Raw genomic sequence first — 19,047 nt, forward strand, 5'->3', positions numbered from 1 at the left:
ACACCTGATGACCCCAGGTTAGGGCTATTAACTTGATAAATGGCAGAAGTGGTCTCGATTCTCTTAACTTACTAGATCCCTTCATCATATAACCCAAAGGGGTATGTTTACACTTACTGTGCTCTAAACACTTAAGTGGGTACTCAAGAAATGCTTTAAACTATTTGCTGTTATTTTGAATTTCAGAGTAGTGACTTGTACAAAGAACAAAATTTTCTGAGCAATGCAATTTTAATGCACACATAGGTTGGTAAACAGGTAAAAGAAAGCAAGTTTAGGGCTCTAACTCTAGCCCAGTCAGCTTTGAAGTTAACATGATGCTACCACATGTTGCTGGTTGAATAAAACTTTGTACTACTGAAGAGTGTTAGGAACCAAGTAAATCATACAAAAGTACCCTTCTTGGAAAACGTAAAGCTGCCTTTTCTTTTTAGGGTGAATCTAGTTTTAGTATTCTTACAAATTAGCTTTATACGAAACAAGCTGAAAATTCGATGGCTTTAAGAATTCTTTCACGATTAATGATGTAGCTCAGTGGTGAACACTAACATAGGCAGGGTCCTGGGTCCATTACCAGAACAAAAACAATCTCTATATAATACATATTATATAATATATAAATTTATAGATATTGTGCATATTATATATATTTATATTATGAACCATTTAAAATTGGCCCCTGAATAATTAGGTTTTGGGAGCATGTATATAGGGAATTGGGGAGAACACTGACAATTTGTAAACTGCATAGTCAAGAAGTAGCAGGATGCTGTGCATAGAGGCTTTGGTGAGAAGTATGCTTGTTATTCCCTCTATGGGACAGGGTCTGTCCAGATGCCCAGCCTGGGAACTGAGAATCTACTCTAGCACGATCCCACACTCAAGCACCACCAGGAGGTCTGTCCAGATGCTCATCCCAGGAACCTCGAAATCTCCATCCAAGGCTTTGCGGGACCTTAGGGTCACCAGCACCTCTTCCTGCAGAAATGGCTGGGCATGGCACAAGCTCTGCAGCCTTAGGCACAGCTCTTCCCAGGGCATGTCCTCCATCTGTGTAGGGACCCAGGCACCCTTTTGCAGATCATAGTGCAGCCGCGTGGCCCACGTTGTGAGCAGGTCCAGGTAGGCGCGAGACAGTGCGTGGTGGCAGCCCGCCACGGAGGCCAGGCGCTTGGCTGGCAGATGGCGGCAAAAAGCGGCCAATACCTCGGGACTTTCGAGAAGCCAGCGCAGTAGTTTCTGTGTCTCATCCGCACCCGCAGGGTCCGTGGCCTGGGCTGGCTCCGGGTCTTCCTCGCGTAGCAGCAGCGCTTCGGCAGTCACGTCGAGCACGTGCTCCCGCGGCCCGCGCGTCCACAACGTGTCCAGGAGTTTGCGCGCGGCCGCGGAGTCGGCCCCGCCCAGCTCGTGCAGGCGCGCGTCCAGCAGCTCCGCGTGCGTGCGCAGCAGCGCGCTCCTGGGCGCGTCCCCGCCGAGGCGGCACAGCAGGCGCAGCGCGCTTCCGCGGCGCGCCAGGAGGACCAGGCGCGACTGCGGCACGTCGTCTCGGTGGTCCGCGGCGGGGCCCGGGAACAGCAAGCTCGGCAGCGCGCGGGCGGCGGCGGGCGCGAGCGCGCGGTTCCGCAGCAGGCGGAGGGCGAGCCGCGCGTCCCCGGACTCCAGCGCCGCGAAGCTGCGCAGCCCGAGCGGCCCTCCCCGCGCGGGGAGCCGCCTCTCGAGCGCCTCCCGCACGCGGCCGCGGCCCGCGAAGCGTCGGTACACGTGGAGCAGATAACGCGCCCACTGCAGCGCCCTGCGCACCTTTTCGGCGTCCCACGTGCTCACCAGCGACCCACACGACACGGCCAACAGCTCGGAGAATCGCTCGGTTTGCTGCACAAGCGGCTCCATGGCGGCCGCTTCCGCCCTGACATCCCGAGGCGCGAGCCGATTGGACATGAGCGTGAGCGCCCGCCTCAGCGTGCTGTGCCATTGGACGACGGCCGTGTCAGTCTCGCACCATGGTTTCCGGGGCACATTGGCGCTGAAAATGAACTAGGGCAAAGTCCCAAGCTTTTACTCTGGGTCTGGGAGAGGACGCGTGAGTGCGAGTTTGAGCGCTAGGATTTTATGTGCTCTTTTGTTTTAAAAATGCCAGTGGTAGACATTTAGGCGCTTCCCCGAAAGGGGACCCATGTTCATCATTATTAGCAGTGCGGATGTGATCTGCTTGCGAACTCAAAGCTCTTAAATGGCCCGTTTCCCTGGTACTTGTGGAACCAGGACCCTCACACGCTGTGCTGTGAGTTCCCGGGCTTTTTTCCTTTTTCCTTATTTATATTGTTTACTGATTCTGAGGAAACCTATCACTGAATTGTGCAAGCAGCCTTTCAGTTTGCAGTCCTGCCTCGACTAACCTAGTGACTGGCAGCACTATCCTGAGGCTTACTAGCCATGCAATAAATGAAAGTTTAAGCTCAAAATTAATCTACACATTTATGCTAGACTCTGAATAGTTCTGGGCATTCTTATCAGAACATATAGTTAAGCCAGTTTTGTTTAGTTTTTAGCCATTAGCCCAGACTATAGTGTTTGGCCTTGTGATTTTATTTTAGTCTGTGTGATGGGTTTTAAAGTTTCAGGTGGTAGCTATTAGGAATTACAGAGGTCACTGGTTCATCCACTTACTAAATACTAAGTCACGTGATGTGATAGCCAGTGAAGGACAGGACTGGCGCAGTTGAGATAAATGTAGTTAAAGCTTCCCTGTCCCACAGGAAACACTAATGTTCCTTAGAGAGACTTCAACTTCATAATGCGGTAGACAAAAATAAGAGTCACTAGATCTTAGATGTTAGGGAAAGCCCCATTAAACCTTCCTTTCAACTGAATGCCCAAAGAATACACCTGGAAATGCTTCAAGGCCATGGGAACCGTTAATAAGTCTTAAGCCACCAGAGTGAAAACCAGATCTAATCCAGGGTGAGAAAGAAGTCCAAAACAGCTTCATTTCCAAGTGGCTGGGACAGTTCAGAGAAACTTCACCAGTGCTCACCTTTTCAAAACCAATATTATGTTAAATCTCAGTACCACAGTGAGTAATTATTTGTTTCACAGTAGCCATCTTTTATTAAGTAGCTATGCATCCCTCCGACAGTTTCCCATCAGAAGAATGCACTTTGGATTTCGAACCAGTTTTCCATTTAATTTGGAACAATCTATGTAGAGGCTGAAAGATGATAAACACTTTAATTTCAAGAAACCTATGCACTTGAGGCAGACATTGGGAGGATTCCCAACCCATGTAAGTGTAATTCAAATCAGATTTTGTGTAATTTTAAAGTGCCAGGTATGGTGATTTTAAAGACCAATTGGAAATGGATAGGAGAGCACTGAAAGGCTATATGGACTGATCTTTGATTTAGGCTGCACAAATACTTGCACCATCAGAGGATAGTGGAAAATCACGTGAGAGGAATCACACAAGTTAAAATGTCAGTGTAATATGTGAATACTGTATGCTGAGAATGCCAGGATCAACCTTCCACCTGCTGGTCACACTCTGCAAATCCCCAATATGTAGTAAATAAGAACAGAAAATGGAAGCCCAGTGTTAGCAAACTTTTATTAAAATAGCATTTCATTCAAACACAGGAATGAGCAACATAAACAACTAACATAAGATACTTTCACCAAGAGCTTCCCTCAGGACTCTAGAGAAGATGGAAGCCATATATGTGACATACTGGGGTAGGTTTTTGTTGCTGACTTTCAATATGTACTCTGTGGTGTTTTCAGTAAGATGTCCTCCATTGGCTTTGGTGTTTGAATACCCTAGTTGGTAACACTGTTTGAGAAGGTGTGGCCTTAGGTTAGGCTTCGAGAGCTTAGAACATCAACTACTTCCAGTTTCATCCTTTTCTGTTTCATGTTTGCAGGTGAGCATGCCAACTCTTAGCTTCCTTCCTCTGCTGCCTTGCCCAGCCCCTGCTGTGATGGACTCTTGCTCTCCTAGAACCCTCAACCGTAAGCATAAATAAAACCTGCTATAAGTTGCCTTGGTCATGATGTTTTATCATAGCATCAAAAAGTTAACTTGTACTTTGGGATAGCAGTCAGCTCCACCCTCAGGGCCAGAAAATGTTAACTGAACCAGTTAATGAAACCCTGTCTTAATTTACTAACTAGTCTAGGAATCCAGCTGTAAGCCTCTCTATATAACATCCTCTACTAAATAAAATAAGTTCAGAAGTGGCCAGAGGAATTCACTATAGTCATTAAGGCCTACAGTATTCAGAAAAAAAAATCTTACTCTAAAGTCAGTAATTAGTCTAAGCTGAACACCAGGCATGCTTATGAGAGAGTTTCTTTGTCAGGAAGAAACGTTGAACAGTCCTTAATCTGAATCTGCTTATAAATACCTTATATATTTCTAATTGCTTTTGTCAATCTTGTGGGGTTTTTCAAATTTATTTAATTTAAATGTACGTAGCTAAAGTAGCCCTTGCTATGATGGATTCTATCCGTCTGAAACCATAGACAAGGGTGTGTTGGTCATGGTATCTTGTTACAGCAACAGGAAAGTAAATGTTGCAGTAGTAATCGGACCAGTGAGAGCGGTTTTTTCCCTTTAAACCTAGCGTTTTATATGTGCCTCTCAAATGTTCTTTACTGGAGTATCTTTTGCCTGGATGTGAAAAGACTGGAAACATTGCTCAAACACAAGCCAGAAGCCACACTGCATGGTAATGGAAAGTGCATTGTGTTTCCTATTATCTGACCTAGGCTTTTGTAAATAGAAAGGGGGAAAATTATCCACTTGCCCTCTCCTTCATTAATGTGTTTTCTTCTCTTTCCCCACTGTCCTGAGCAGAGGATAGCTCATCATCATGTTAGCTCCTTGCCCTTGCCCTTTGATTTTCTGCTGAAGTAATCAGTATGAGGCCTTAGCAAACAAGCAGGGGGACCAAAGGCAGGCTCTGTCTTCTAAGGCTGAGGCATCTTCTTTCTGCATCTGTTCTGCACGATGTTCCCCCTAGCAGCCCTCTGGACTTCCTGCATGTGGGGTCATACTTACTGACTGCTTTTGCCTTGCCCAGATTTTATACATGTTCTTCTGTTTGTTTATGTTCAAAACCTCTCATGAGTCTGCCCTTATTTTCTGACAAGACCTCAACAGAGTCAATTGCTCAAATTCTCAGTCATTTTTATAAGTCATGTGAGTTCATGAGTCATAACATTTTCCCTCCACATTCATCTAGCTAGTGATGAGTACTTTAATGAATGTATTCTGAAATACCTAACATTGACATATGAGCTGCCAGTCTGTGACAGAAGTCATCATTACAGCAAGTATATGACAGGTGATGTGAAATCATCCCATAATGTAATTAACTAGAGGTGAACAAAGCATTCTGTTAACAGTGTGGCATGGTGGAGGTGTCGGAACAGGGGCCCGGATGGTGAAGACTTTAAAATACCTTCTGCAGTTTATAATTATTTCTTTTATAATTAATAACTTGTCTGTTTGTCTGACTTTCTTTTCTTTCTTTCTCTTTCCTTCCTTCTTTGCTTCCTTTCTTCTTTCTTTTCTTTCTTTTCTTCCTTTCTCCCTTTTTCTTCCTTTTCTCCCCCTTTCTCTCCTTTTCTCCCCTTTCCCTCCTTTTTCTCCCCCTTTCTCCCTTTTTCTCCCCTTTTCTCCCTTTCTCCCTTTCTCCCTTTCTCCCTTTCTCCCCTCCCCTCCCCTCCCCTCCCCTCCCCTCCCCTCCCCTCCCCTCTGTTCTTCTCCCTTCCCCTCCCTTCCCCTTCTTTTGTTTTCCCCCTTCAGTAAGAAAGGAAATGAGCTGTTTTATTTTGAATTAGAAGATAGCTTTCATGTAGATATATGACACTGTTTGCATGCCTTCATTTTTGTATGTTGATGTATGAGCACCTGCCAGGAAGGAGTTTTTGTTTCTGGTTCAATAACTTTTAAGTGTCTGCTGTTCCCATTTTCAAGTCTCCCAAAACTTTTATGTGGATTCTTTAGGCACATTTTTTTCATTATTTCTCAGCCTTCTTTTTTTTCTGGATGGCTGAAAGTTCCAGACATATAATGCAAAATGTCCTAAGAGATTTGTGTGTGTGTGTCTGTGTGTGTGTGTGTGTGTCTGTGTATGCTAAGCAAATAGAAATTGAAAAGTGTGTACATATATAAACTCACTTTAATTCCCCTTTCGTAATGATAGATGAAACTAATTTTTCTAATTAGTGTCTTACAAAGTAGCAAATATAGTGAGAAATTGCCACAAAAGCTGTTGTATTTAATTACTTCCAGACCTCATCTGGGTTATGAGATTGGGCTGCTCTGCTAAGAGCATTAATGTCAAGGAATGTTCTCACACGAGATTCCTGGTATTTCAAAATACCAGCAAAAAGTGATTAAAATAAAGTTTGCAATATTGCAAATACATTTAACTGGAGGGTAACATTTTCATAGCATTGTTTCTTTGTTAATTATCAACATTTTAGTAGGAGGGATGACCTCAAAAAAGTAAAATAAATGTTTAAAATAAAAAGGGAAAATAATTCTTAGGATGCTGCAGAAAATATCCAGTCACATTTACAGGAGATGGCCCCTGTGAAGGGAGAGAAAAGTGTTTGAAGCAAAATGATTGTATAGCTTAGTTTTTTCTTAGATTTTATTCTTTTGAAGAGCATACTGAATATGGCCATTTTTAAAGTCCCCATGTCGATCTCTAACAAATCTGCACATGTTTCTGCTGCTTTTTCCTGTAGAATCCAGAGCATCTCCATCCCTTGCTTAATTGGTACAATTTTGTTATTGTGGTTTTTAAAATAAAATTCTCAAATTGTGTGGATGTTTTGCCCGAGTTTGTGTCTGCCCACCATGTTCAAGCCTTGTGTCCTGGCAGCCAGAAGAGGGTACTTGATCTTCTAGAATTAGAATTCCATGCAGCTGTGAAGTGCCACATGGTTTTTAGGAGCTGAACCTGAGCCTTCTTCAAGAGCACAGTGGTTTGAATCCCTGAAACATCTCTCCAGCCCCAACATTTATGTTTTATTGCTGCTGTTCTGAGAGCAGAAGACCTTCACTAGTGAGCAGCATGCAAATCAGCATGCTGGCTGTACCTCAATCCACTTGCAGGTTTCCCTCCTCCCTGCTTAGTCTGACCAATAGAAAATGCTTCGAAATTAGAACAAGACATTATTGAGGGCACTGCAGGCTAGAGAATAGGAATAATTAGTAATAAGAATATTAATAAAGGCAAGTTTCCTTTATAATGGTAAATAATTGGAACTATTAGAGAGTTTAATCTGAGTAATAGTAAAGACTACAATCAATTATATAATTCTAAGCAAAATCACACTTCATGATGAAATAATTTATTAACAAGATATTATTTTCAAAAGAAAACTATTTCTTCAGATCAAATAATATTTTTAAGTTGGTCTTGGTTACGGACCTTCTGAAATATTGATGAAATATTTCACGGTTGGGGTCACCACAACATGAGGAACTGTACTAAAGGGTTGCAGCATTAGGAAGGTTGAGAACCACTGGTCTAAGTCATATTTTCCAGTAAAATTGTTTTGAGTGTTAATCATTTAGTTTGTGGTTATCTTATTATTAAGAACACAAACAAACAAAGTGAAAAACCCTCCTTAGGGGTTATCTATCACTCTGTCTTTTGGCATTCATGCCTCTTCAGGATTGGAGGTGGTTATAAATGCTGATCTTGGACTCCCATCTCTCTCCCATAACCAAAGCCAAAGCAAAGGTTATGCCCGTGGACTGTTGACCCTTTCTGTAAGTTTTTCCTGGTCAGAAGTTTTCTCTGAATACCTTTTTTTTTTTTTTTTTTTTTTTTCTGTGAGCTTTTCATGACTTCCCACTGGAGGCAGTGCACTGCCATTGTGCCTGTGGTGTTTTGACTGACTCCTGTGAGCCCTGAGCTCTCAACCCCAGGTGCAGTTCAGACTGACTCACATAGCACATGGTCTTCTTTTCATTTGTATTCACTCATTTCCTTGGGAGAGTTTATTATTGTAGTTAAACATTTGGATATAAATTTATTGTTATAAATATATATATATATATATATATATATATATATATATATATCATTCAAAAAATATATATATATCAGACAGTAAAGTTCTTGTTCCCCTCTCCTCTTTAAAACAAAAAAAGAAAAAAAAAGAAAGCCAAGATGGAATGAAGAAAGGGAGGGGGGAAAAGGTAGGAAGGAAGGAGAGAAAAGGGGTAAGTAGACAGCTAATCTCATTCAAACAAGTGGCTTCAAATTGCTTCATGTTTTGTTGTGAGAAAACAAATAAACAAACACTTTTAAACCAATCAAACGTAGGCATGAGTTGAGTCTTGCTATGCATTTGTTTTTAAAGGCAAAGTTAACCCAGGGTTGCCTCAAGCTCCTGATTTCTCAATTCCTCTACCATCCAAGTATTAGGAGTCTAGATGTGTGTCACTCTGCCGTGACCAGCTTAACCTGCTTAGTTGATGTGTGATACCACATAATCTCTTCAAAGTCATTTTTCCCAACGACAATGTGAGCCCCTGCTCAGCTGGAGTCTCACCCTTGCCTTTAGATAGCGAATGCCTGACACACAGAACTGCTAGAATGAGGGAAACCATGCCCATGAAGAAGTCAAGCAGGAGAGAGCTGGGGTAGGAAGGCTACTGGTCTCTGTTTGAAAGGATGGCAATACCATTACCACAGGGGTTTCTTGTGGTGATACTCAGTATAGAAGTGGAGGCAGTTCGTCATCAGACAGAGCATATTTTATGTGACCCTCAAGACATGTCTGTCAGTAAATGGTAGATGCATTTTTAACAAAGAAGCTACATCTCTTTTTTTTTTTTCCTTCCAAATTTGGTCTTCTGTTCATGATGTCAGGGCCCGTGGCCATCCATTGTGACTAGTGCAGAGGATTACTCTTCCTGACAGCCCGGCATTGTGGTTGGCACAATTCTTAAGGCCAGTGGTCACCATGGTCACAGCAGGTAGACAAAGGTTTCTTAAGCAAAGCTCTCCCAACCCTCCCACTTCCCGGTAAAGTTCTCTCACTTTGGGTTTGGAGTGCTACTCATTTCAGTATTCTGTCTGGTCTGCTGTGAACAGATACCAACTTAGTTCATTTTTAAAGTCTACTACAAATATTTTGTGAAAAACAAGCAATGAGGAGGGTTTCCCATTTGTGAAATGTCAGAGTTCCAATAATAAAAATGTCAAGAAGTTTTTTCGTGATTTGATAAAGTAATCATTTTTGTCATTTTAAGTAGCCCCATACCAAAAGAAAGCTGATTCAGTGTCCACATGAATGAGAGTTTCAGGAACCATGCCATTTGTTCTGTCCATAAAGCTGCAGAGTTAATACCTCTGTTTTCCACTGAGAGGCTTGGATGCCTGCCTATGACTCTTCCATCCTGCAACAGCATCCACCTTGATGCAGAAACCCAAAAGCTTTGTGATTCACTTCTTCATCTAGCCATCTACTTAACAAGCATACATTTGGTACCTCGATAAAGACACAATCTCATGCCTATTTTTTCTTGTGATTTTGGTTGTGAGAATGGGTGAGCTATCTTTCCAGCCTTCAGCCCTGCTTTCTCAAACTCACAGTTTGTAGGTAAGATAGATGGAAAAGTACACTGCAATGCTCTGTGGAAAATCAGAAATCAAAGAAAACATAAAGAACACAGGAAACGGCTGCTCCTCCCAGAGCTCAAAGATCCTAAGAAAGTTGAGGATGGAGATGCGTCTAGATGAACAAATGTCTTCAACGGGAAAGCAAAATATGAAATATCGTTCTTACTAGCATCAGTGAAGAGCAGGAGCTGTGAAGATGTGAGACATTTAGGATTTTGTGACAGTATTTTATGTTGTGTGTACGTATGACTTATATTTTATAATGAAGTTACCTGTTCATTGACACTTTTCCTCAATTTTGATTGATTTCCTCTTGAGTTCAATTTCCTTATTTTTTTTTTTTTGACTGTGGCTAATGAAACAAATTTCCCCATTCTCCAAGAGTGTTGCTTTTCAATGATAGGACACAAAAGAGACCAGGGTAATGCCAAGGAGAAAAATACCAGCGTATGGTAACTTAGAGGTAAGTGTTAGGTGTCTATGTGTGTCAGTGCATGATTTTGGATCTGTGCCATTAATGTATTTGTTCTGATTTTTAGTCATATGTGAAAAGGTTAAAAGTCATAATGGGAGATATATTTCCACACAGTTCATTGTAGTCATATTACATTATATATGATTAAACCTTGGGTCCAAATCAACTTGTTTTTAGATGAAGTGACAGGTGATACAGGTTAACCTCATTTATAAGTCTGGCACACCAGCTAGCATCTGTTTTAGTGAAATCTATTTGTATTTTACCAGATGAAATGGTCCTGATCATAGAATGAAACCATCACCATATTAAACATGTCATCATCATGACATGTTAAAAATAACGTTTCTACTCTGAGTTTCAATTTGTGAAATTAGAGACAATGCATAAAAGTATAACCAGAGTGTTACGATTCCTGTGTTATTGATATCTGTGACATTCATTTATTCAGTGATTATACATGCAGTGCCCACTCCATGCCTCATGGTGTTCAGAGTGCTGGGAATTCAGTGGCATAAAGGATATACAAGGTATGGCTAGCAAAATAGTTAACATGAAAATTTTTATTAAAGTGAACTTTTCAGAATTAAGATTACATTTTTTTTTCAAAATAGATTGAGAAACAGACTATACAAATGTATAATGGAGGAAAATTACTTAATTACTTAATTCTAGCTTAAGTAGAAAAGCCATCTCAGCCTACACGGTACACAATAAGTGAGCTTTCAGGGACAAGCAGTATGTTTTATAGAAGACTTTAGTCTTTTCCCACAGGTTTCAGACATTTTCCAGAATTACACAGGAAACTTGTGCTTATGCTGCACATGGAAAATCAGAACAGCCCTTGAATTTTCACATGGAATTGCTCTTATTCATTCTCTCGTCTCTCTCTCTCTCTCTCTCTCTCTCTCTCTCTCTCTCTCTGTGTGTGTGTGTGTGTGTGTGTGTGTGCGCGCGCGCGTGCGTGCTACTATAGTATCAGAAAAAGAGAACAAATACTGACACAGCTCTTTGGCTCTTTGGGTCCTCAATGGAGTAGGTGATGCCCACCCCTACTGGTTATCAGGAAATTCCTTCTTCATTTATTCAAATTCTCACATCTTCTAGAAGCAGCACCCTTGCAAACACACCCAGAAATAGTTTTAACACTTGCCCCTGATTGCCATGTGTCCATTAACACATGAAGTTAGCCATAACATACTGTGAAAATGAAATTGTTCTTAGACAGTCTCACAGTGACAACAGATTTCCCAAGGTCATTTATGAGGACTATTATTCCAATAATTGCCATTGGCTTTTTAGCCTACCTGTGGGATGTCTGCATTGATTCCCATTGGACCTGTGTCTCTGTGTGTATATGTGTGTGTTCGTATATATATTTGTATGGTTGTGAACATCAAGCTCAGGGACTGACTTTACTAAACACTTCTTTATTGGTAATGAATATCCTCTCTTACAACACTGTGCATGTCCTCAGAATATCGAGCACTAGCCTAAAGAGCTTCACATGGCTTCCTGTGTGTTCATGTCATCATTTGCTGTGACATTCTCCAAAGATGAACAGCAGACAGGGGAGGCAGGAATTTATCTGCCAGTTTTGCTACTCTTGAACTATACTTTTAAAACCCTTTCATTCATGTAGGTAGCACCTGTAAGCAGGTAACAGTGGAAGTCAGATACCCAAGAGCTAGAGTTACAGGCAATTATTCATGGGCCAGTAAGGGAACAAGGAATCAAAGTCTGGTCAAGGTTGACAAGCCCTTTTAACTACTGAGCCATCTCTCTAGCCATCAAGAAATAGGAAGGTTTCTTAATGACTTTCTGGAATATTTATCACTTGCTTTCATCTTTAGGTTTATTGCATGTCTTCTAATCTCCACTCCTTTTGTTCCCCTCCAGAATAAGTCAATAGTTATTATTTCCATTGAAGCGAGTAGGGATGGGGGACAGAAAAGAGGAAGGTAGCACACAGATGGGGGGGGGGGGGCAACGAGGCATATAATTGGTTACTCTACTCAGTTAAGAAAATGGATACTTCATGTTAGGGATGATGTGAAAAATTTAGTAACTCAGGAAACACCCACTGTTACAGATATTTTCCTGTTTCTATGATAATATAAAAACAAAAATTGTAGTGGAGAATTCTTTAAATCTGTCTTGGTTGTTTTCAATGGAGTAAAATATCAAGGTCATAATTAGATATTTTTGATCTCCTTAAGTGAGACAATTGCTTCATTCCCCTTCCACCCAGATAGGTTACATTTCCATCACTGGACTCTGGCTTCCTATGATAAAGAATTTGAGTTGAATAGAAGGTTATCTTTGGAAACATTCCCAGTGAGTAACTGAAATATATAAAGAAAATACTCATTTTGAGAAACACAAACACCCAAGCAAATAAAGAAAAACTACTGTTTGCCATTTGGTCCAGTTTTATTTTTGCTGCTGTGATAAAATACTGATGAAAAGCAGCTTAGGGCATGAAAAAGTTTATCTGGCTTACAAATCTAGCTTACTATCTTATTATTGAGGGGAAGTTAAGGCAGCAATTCTAGTAGCTGTTCACATGACATCTGCAGACAAGAAGAAAAAGAAACAAATGTATAGATTCTTGTTTGCTTGTGTGTAGTTCAATTTTTTAACTTTTACACAGTCCAGTATTGCCTTCTTAGGGAAAGTTGATGTCCACATAGGTTGAGTCTTTCCACATTGTTAAATCAAGACACTCCCCCAGAGACATGCCCACAGGCCAGCCTGATCTAGACAAATTCTTAATTGAAGTGCTCTTTTCATGTGGTCCAAGGTTGTGTTAAGGTGGCAGAGTGTTTTTTCTTTGAGAAAATTATTAAGATGGGAAAAGTTATCCAAATTAACTAAAAGATCGAGATAGAATATCCAAATTAGCAAAATCAGAAATGGGAGATAACAACAGACACTGAGAAAAAAGACATATTTTAAAAAGCTCTACTCTAACAATTTAGAAAAATCTAAAAGAAATGGATAGTTTTCTAAATGGATACCCACTTACCAAAGTTAAATTAAGATCACACAAATAATTTAAAAGTCTGCTTAAATTATAGAAGCAGCAATTAGCAGCCCTATCCCCCACAAAAAAGCCAGGGCCAGGTGATTTTAGCACAGAATTCCATACAACTTCCAAAGAAGTGTTAATGCTAGTACTCCTCAAATTATTCCTCAAAGTAGAAACAGAAGGACATAAGGGACATTGCCCAATTCATTTTTTGAGGCCATAGTTGCCTTGATACCTAAACCATATAAAGACCCAACAAAGAAAGAATTACAAACCAATTTCCTCATGAACATGGATACAAAAATACTCAATGAAACACTTGTAAAAGATATCCAAGAACACACCATAAAGAACATCTACTATGATCAAGTAGGCTTTGTCCTATAGATACAGGGATAGTTCAGTATACATAGATCACTATATGTAACCCAGCACATAAACAAATTGCAAGATGGAAACCACATGAATGTCTCTGTAGATGCAGAAAAGCCCTCTGATAAATTCAGGTACCCCATCATCATAAAATCCCTGAAGAGATTAGAGATACAAGAGATATACTCAACATAATAAAGACAGTTTGTAGCAAGCCTATAGCAAATATCAACATAAATGGAGAGAAACTCAAAGAAATTTCATTAAAATCAGGAACAAGGCGAGGTTGTCTACTCTCTCCATACTTTTTCAATATAGTACTTGAAGTCTTAGTGAGAACAACTAAGACCACTGAAGTTTACCAAGTGATAAAAATTGGAAAGGAAGATGTCAAAGTATCTTTATTTGTAGATAGCATGATAGAATACAAAAATGACCCTTAAAAAATTCTCTCAGGAAATTTCCACAGCTGATAAAACACTTCCAGCAAAGTAACTATATACTAAATTAACTCACAGAAATCAGTAGCCTACAAATGACAAATAGATTAAGAAAGAAATCAGGGAACTAACACCTTTTACAATAGACTCAAGTGGTATAAAATAACTTGGGGTACCTAACCAAGCCAGTGAAAGACTTGTATGATAAAACTTTAAGACATTGAAGAAAGAATTTGGAGAAGATAACAGAAGATGGAAAGATCTTCTATGCTCATGGGATGGGAGGATTAACATAGTAAAATTGGATAACCTAGCAAGGCAGTCTACAGATTCATTGAAATCCCCATCAAAATTTGAACAAATTTCTTTGTACATTTTGAATGGGAAAATTTCAGTTTCATATGGAAACACAATACCCAGGATAGTTAAAACAATCATGAATAGTAAAAGAACTGCTTGATGTATCAACATCCCCAATTGCAAATTGTACTATAGAGTTATAACAATAGATACAGTATGGTATTGACATTAAAACAGTCACTGTGACCAGTGGAATTGAATTGGAGACCCAGATATAAATCCACTCACCTATGGACACCTGATTTTATATGAAGAAGCCAGAAATACACAATGGAATGAAAAGATAACATCTTCGACAAGTGGTGCTAGGTAAACTGCATGGCTGCATATAGAACAATCCAAATGGATCCATACTTAACACCTTTCACAAACCTCAACTCCAAATGGACCAAAGCCTTAACATAGATGGATATACAGTGAATCTGATAGAGTAGAAAGTGGGGAGTAACTTTGAACTCATTGGCACAGGTGAAGGCTTTCTGGATGGAACACCATTAGCACAGGTACTGAGATCAACAATAAATGGCTCATGAACCTGAAAAGCTGCAGAGCAAAGGACACTGTCATTTGAACAAAGAGGCAGCCTACAGAATGGGGAAAGATTTTTACCAACTACACTTCTGATAAATGGCTATAATCCAAATTATTTAAAGAACTTAAAAAACTAGATATCAAGACAGTAAATAACCAGCTAAAAAGTGGGCTATACTTCTAAACAGAATTCTCAATAGAAGAATCTCAAATGCCTGAGAAACACTTAAAGAAATGTTCAACATTCTCATTCACCATGAAAATGCAAAACTACTGTGATATTTTATCTCACACCCATCAGAATAGCTAAGGTTCATAAAACAAGTGACTTTTGCTTGTAAGAATGTGGAAGAATTGACAGGGACATGTGTTATATTTACAAAATAGAGTATTACAACCATTAAAAAATGAGATCATGGGATTCACTTGTACGTTGGTTTGAAAATGCTTGGCCCATGGGAAGTAGCACTATTAGAAAGTGTAGCCTTGTTGGAGTAGGTGTGTCACTGTGGGGGTGAGCTTTGAGGCTTAAGCTCTGCCCAGTTCCGATAAGAGCCTCCTCTTGGCTGCCCTTGGAGCAAGATGTAGAACTCTCCGCTCTTTTAGTACTATGTCTACCTGCATGTTGCTGTGTGTCCCACCATGATGACAGTAGACTGAACCTCTGAAACTATAAGCCAACCCAAATAAGATGTTTCCCTTTATAAGATTACCTTGGTTATGCTATACCTTCATAGCAATGGAAACACTTGCTAAGACAACATGTAACTTGATGGGGCTAGAACAAATTATCCTGAGGGAGGTGATCCAGACTCAGGAAAACAAATATGGCATATATTCCCTTATATGTGGATATTAGTTGTTAAGTCAGTGATAACCTGCAAATAATCTATGGAACAGAGATTGGATATACAGTAAGGGAATCAGGGGAGTGGGGCAGATACAACTCTCTAGGAAAGGGAAATAGAACAGATAGTCATGGATGGATAGGGTGGGAGACTGGAAAGATTAAGTGCAGAGGTGGAGGGAAGAGAGAAAAGAGGGAAGGAATACCAGAAGAGAAAGCTAAAATTAAGGGCCATTTGAGGGGTAGTTTGGAAATATAATACAGTAGAGATGTCCTAAAATATATACATATGAAGGTTATCTAAATGAAATCCTCAAATAATGGGGGAAACAGAGCCCCAAATTGCCATCTCTTTTCATCAAACAAAGCTTCCAGCACTGGGATTGGATTACATCTATTTGAGCTGTTGGCCAAAAGGGTCCCATGGGAACCCTTATGCAACCTATACTGTTGACAAGATGGCTCTCTACAAATTGATGGCAAGGCTCCATTGCTTAAGACAACACTTACACAACTCACTAAATGTGGTGAAGTTGAGCTGGTGTCATGTCAGCTTTTCTTTTTTAAAAACTATTTTTTGCCATATTTTCTTCTCTCTATAACATACAGGTCCTTTGTGTGTATACTATGGCTTTCAGTTTACTGTTTCTATAAGGTTCTTGAATGTGAACGAGCGGGTCTCTGATTTTTAAACCACTTTCTTGGGCTTGTTTCTTTCTGTCTGTTTAGTTTGCCCTATTCTGATGTGATGATTTATATTATAGTCCCTGAGAAGCCTGTTTTGGAGTGAGAGACAGGAAGGGTGCATTTGGATGGGAGGGTAGATGCGGAAGAACTACAAGAAGCAGAGGGAGGGGAGACTCTAATGAATATATATTGTCAGAGAAAAAAATTATCTACAATAAAAGGGAAACAACAACCACAGCTAGCCTCCAAAATGCATCTTTGGAACTCCTGTGCTCTATTTTCATCACCAAAAGAATATTTAGCTCAACTGTAAAGAATGCAAGGAAGAAAATATAAGTTCCCCGTTGCTTCTTGTATTTTTATACTAGATCTGCCTTGAAGGGCAGAGACTGGCATGCTGCATAATTTAAAGCTTAGAAATGGGAAGGCTGGACCATGGGGAGGTGTGAGTGTGTGTGATTGGGCTGCTTCACTGCCCTCAAAAGCCTCCTTTTATTTCTTTAGCATTTCTCCTCAAGTCAGCAAAAACATCTCAACTCCCTATTTATAATGGAAGTAATGAATAATGAGACCTATTTTTATCTAAGGGAAGATAAAATATAAGTAAGCTTTTTAAAGTCCAAGGTGGTAAACTCTTTGAACTCCCGGGATATCTCCTGGAAAACATATTTTAAGTCTTTGGATGATGATGATGATGTTTTGACGGTACAAAATTACTAAGAATATAAAGGTTTTTGTAAAGTGCGCAGGTTCAGAAATTCAAAATGCCTTGTGGAGGAGAGTTCTATGAAAATTAAAACCAGGTCAAACTGAGAAATGATCTTCCTCATGGTTATGCGTGCCAGTTCACCAAGTTTTGTCTGTTCTCTTTTCCCTCCCTCCCTCCCTCCCTCCCTCCCTCCCTCCCTCCCTCCCTCCCTCCCTCCCTCCCTTTCTTTCCTGTTCTTTATGTAGGTCAGTTTTAGATACTGTTCATTTTCAATTTGAGGAATGATCCTTTTCTCCTTTGGGTATGCTAAGGGGAACTCTGGAGCCAACAGTTGCAATAGGAAATATAACAGAAATGAAAAGCATGACTAGCCTAAGTCTTTCCATTGTCTTTCTCTTTTTGTTTGCACTGTCACTGGATGCAAATAATTGGTACCATTTCTGAATATTTTAGAGCAAGTAACCCTCCAGATGGCAACAATAATAAATGTGGAATGCACTTTCACTGGCAGGTAACGTGGTCTGCCTTTCTTTGCTGTTGTAGATTTGTGGGTATATTTTGTTGGTTTTGTTGTTCTCTGGTAAGAGATGTGAGTATGACTTATTCCTTTTTTTTTTCCTTTTTCTTTTTCTTAGATATTTTCTTTATTTACATTTCAAATGCTATCCCGAAAGTTCCCTATACCCTCCCCCAGCCCTGCTCCCCTACCAACCCACTCCCACTTCTTGGCCCTGGTGTTCCCCTGTACTGGGGCATATAAAGTTTACAGTACCAATGGGTTTCTCTTCCCAAGATTCATTCCATTTTAACCTAGTATCTAGGGATCAGCGAGTACCTGTGTACTGCAGTCAAGCAGGCTAGATGCAGACATACACAAGGAGATCCCTTGAAGCAGACTCTGGGAAGTTGAAACCCAACACTCAGCTAGAGGCTTCTGTCCTTCAGAGGTGAACCAGACAGTCCAACATCTGTCCACTTCTTGCAAAGCTTTTCATTTTAAATTTCATAACTTGACACAAGCAGTTGGGGTGAATTGTCTGTGATGTTCAACACAACACTGAACTATGCCTGAGAGAAGGAAGGGCACAATCACATTTCCTTCCTAAAGTAGAAAAAGCCCTGGGTGCAGATAGCCCTTCTAAACTATGATATTTAAACAGAATTTTAAGACATCACATTCTTCTATTTGTAATGAACACTGGCCCAAGTTACTAGAAAGCTCATGCCACTGAGTGTGCAAACTCACAGGTCAGGAAAGAAAAACTTTCCAACACCCAATTTTAACATTGTGCTAAAGTCATTGACTGTTAAAACTCCTGAAGTTAAATATGATATCCTCCCAGCTCCCCACCCCTCTGTCTTAGCTTAGTGTTTGGGGGACAGGCAAGGGGCTGGAGCTTGGCCCCAACTCGGAATTGCTGCCAAGGGCTTGTAATACAATCTCTCCCATTTGAAGGGTAAATCAGTGTCAACCACATTTGCTGTCCAGCAAGGGGGAAAAAAAAAAGTAAGCGTTTTACTTCCTCTTGGTCCGTGTGGACTGATGAAATGTAGGAAAGCTGTTTCTGGCGTGAGGGCTTAAAATCATTTTCCCAAACAGCACCAAGAGGAGCCATCACAGAAGTATGAAGAGGGGCGGTGCGGCCACAGCTGCCGCCACCGTGCTGCTGGGCTGTGGGGAGCCAGGGCCACAGGACCCGCATCTGGAGGAGCCTCAGGGGTACACACCAGAGCGCGGGTGCTGCTGAGCTGAGTCGCAGGGAGCAGCTGGCTGGGTGAGCACGCAGCCAGGAGGGGAGCCCAGCTTCTACTGCAGTCAGGAGCGGGGGAGGGACCTGGAAGCAACACCCGCAGCAGCAGCAGCAGCAGCAGCAGCAGCAGCATCACCAGCACCACCAGGAAGGGTGAGCCGTGCTCACTGTAGTGGGGGACCTCCTGGTACCCA

General features: G+C 40.9%; 2 protein-coding genes across 24 annotated transcripts in view; one reads left to right on the plus strand and one right to left on the minus strand.

The window, feature by feature from the left end:
- Positions 1-212: 212 nt before the first annotated feature.
- On the minus strand, positions 213-1,903 carry Fancf (Fanconi anemia, complementation group F). Its single transcript, NM_001115087.1, has one exon. It carries the CDS (start codon positions 1,888-1,890, stop codon positions 859-861), a length of 1,032 nt encoding a protein of 343 aa, NP_001108559.1. The 5' UTR covers positions 1,891-1,903; the 3' UTR covers positions 213-858.
- Gas2 (growth arrest specific 2) overlaps positions 1,427-19,047 on the plus strand; it is a 133,215-nt gene continuing 115,594 nt past the window's right edge. For 3 of the 23 annotated variants that reach the window (XM_030242134.1, XM_030242135.1, XM_017321982.2), the window contains exons 1-3: positions 2,170-3,283; positions 3,634-3,729; positions 3,918-4,005. The gene's annotated coding sequence lies outside the window, so the exon portion shown is untranslated. Of the gene's footprint in view, positions 3,284-3,633; positions 4,006-18,589; positions 19,007-19,047 lie in introns of those variants that run through there. The other 20 variants (XM_006540620.4, XM_030242139.1, XM_006540625.4 and 17 more) reach the window with 19 other exon arrangements.

This window comes from Mus musculus, chromosome 7 (assembly GCF_000001635.26).
Source record: "Mus musculus strain C57BL/6J chromosome 7, GRCm38.p6 C57BL/6J".
Taxonomy (NCBI): Eukaryota; Metazoa; Chordata; class Mammalia; order Rodentia; family Muridae; genus Mus; species Mus musculus.

What these genes read in the sequence shown, in the direction of transcription:
- Fancf (NM_001115087.1), bottom strand. Translation starts at nt 1,890, where the DNA reads ATGGAGCCGCTTGTGCAGCAAACCGAGCGATTCTCCGAGCTGTTGGCC.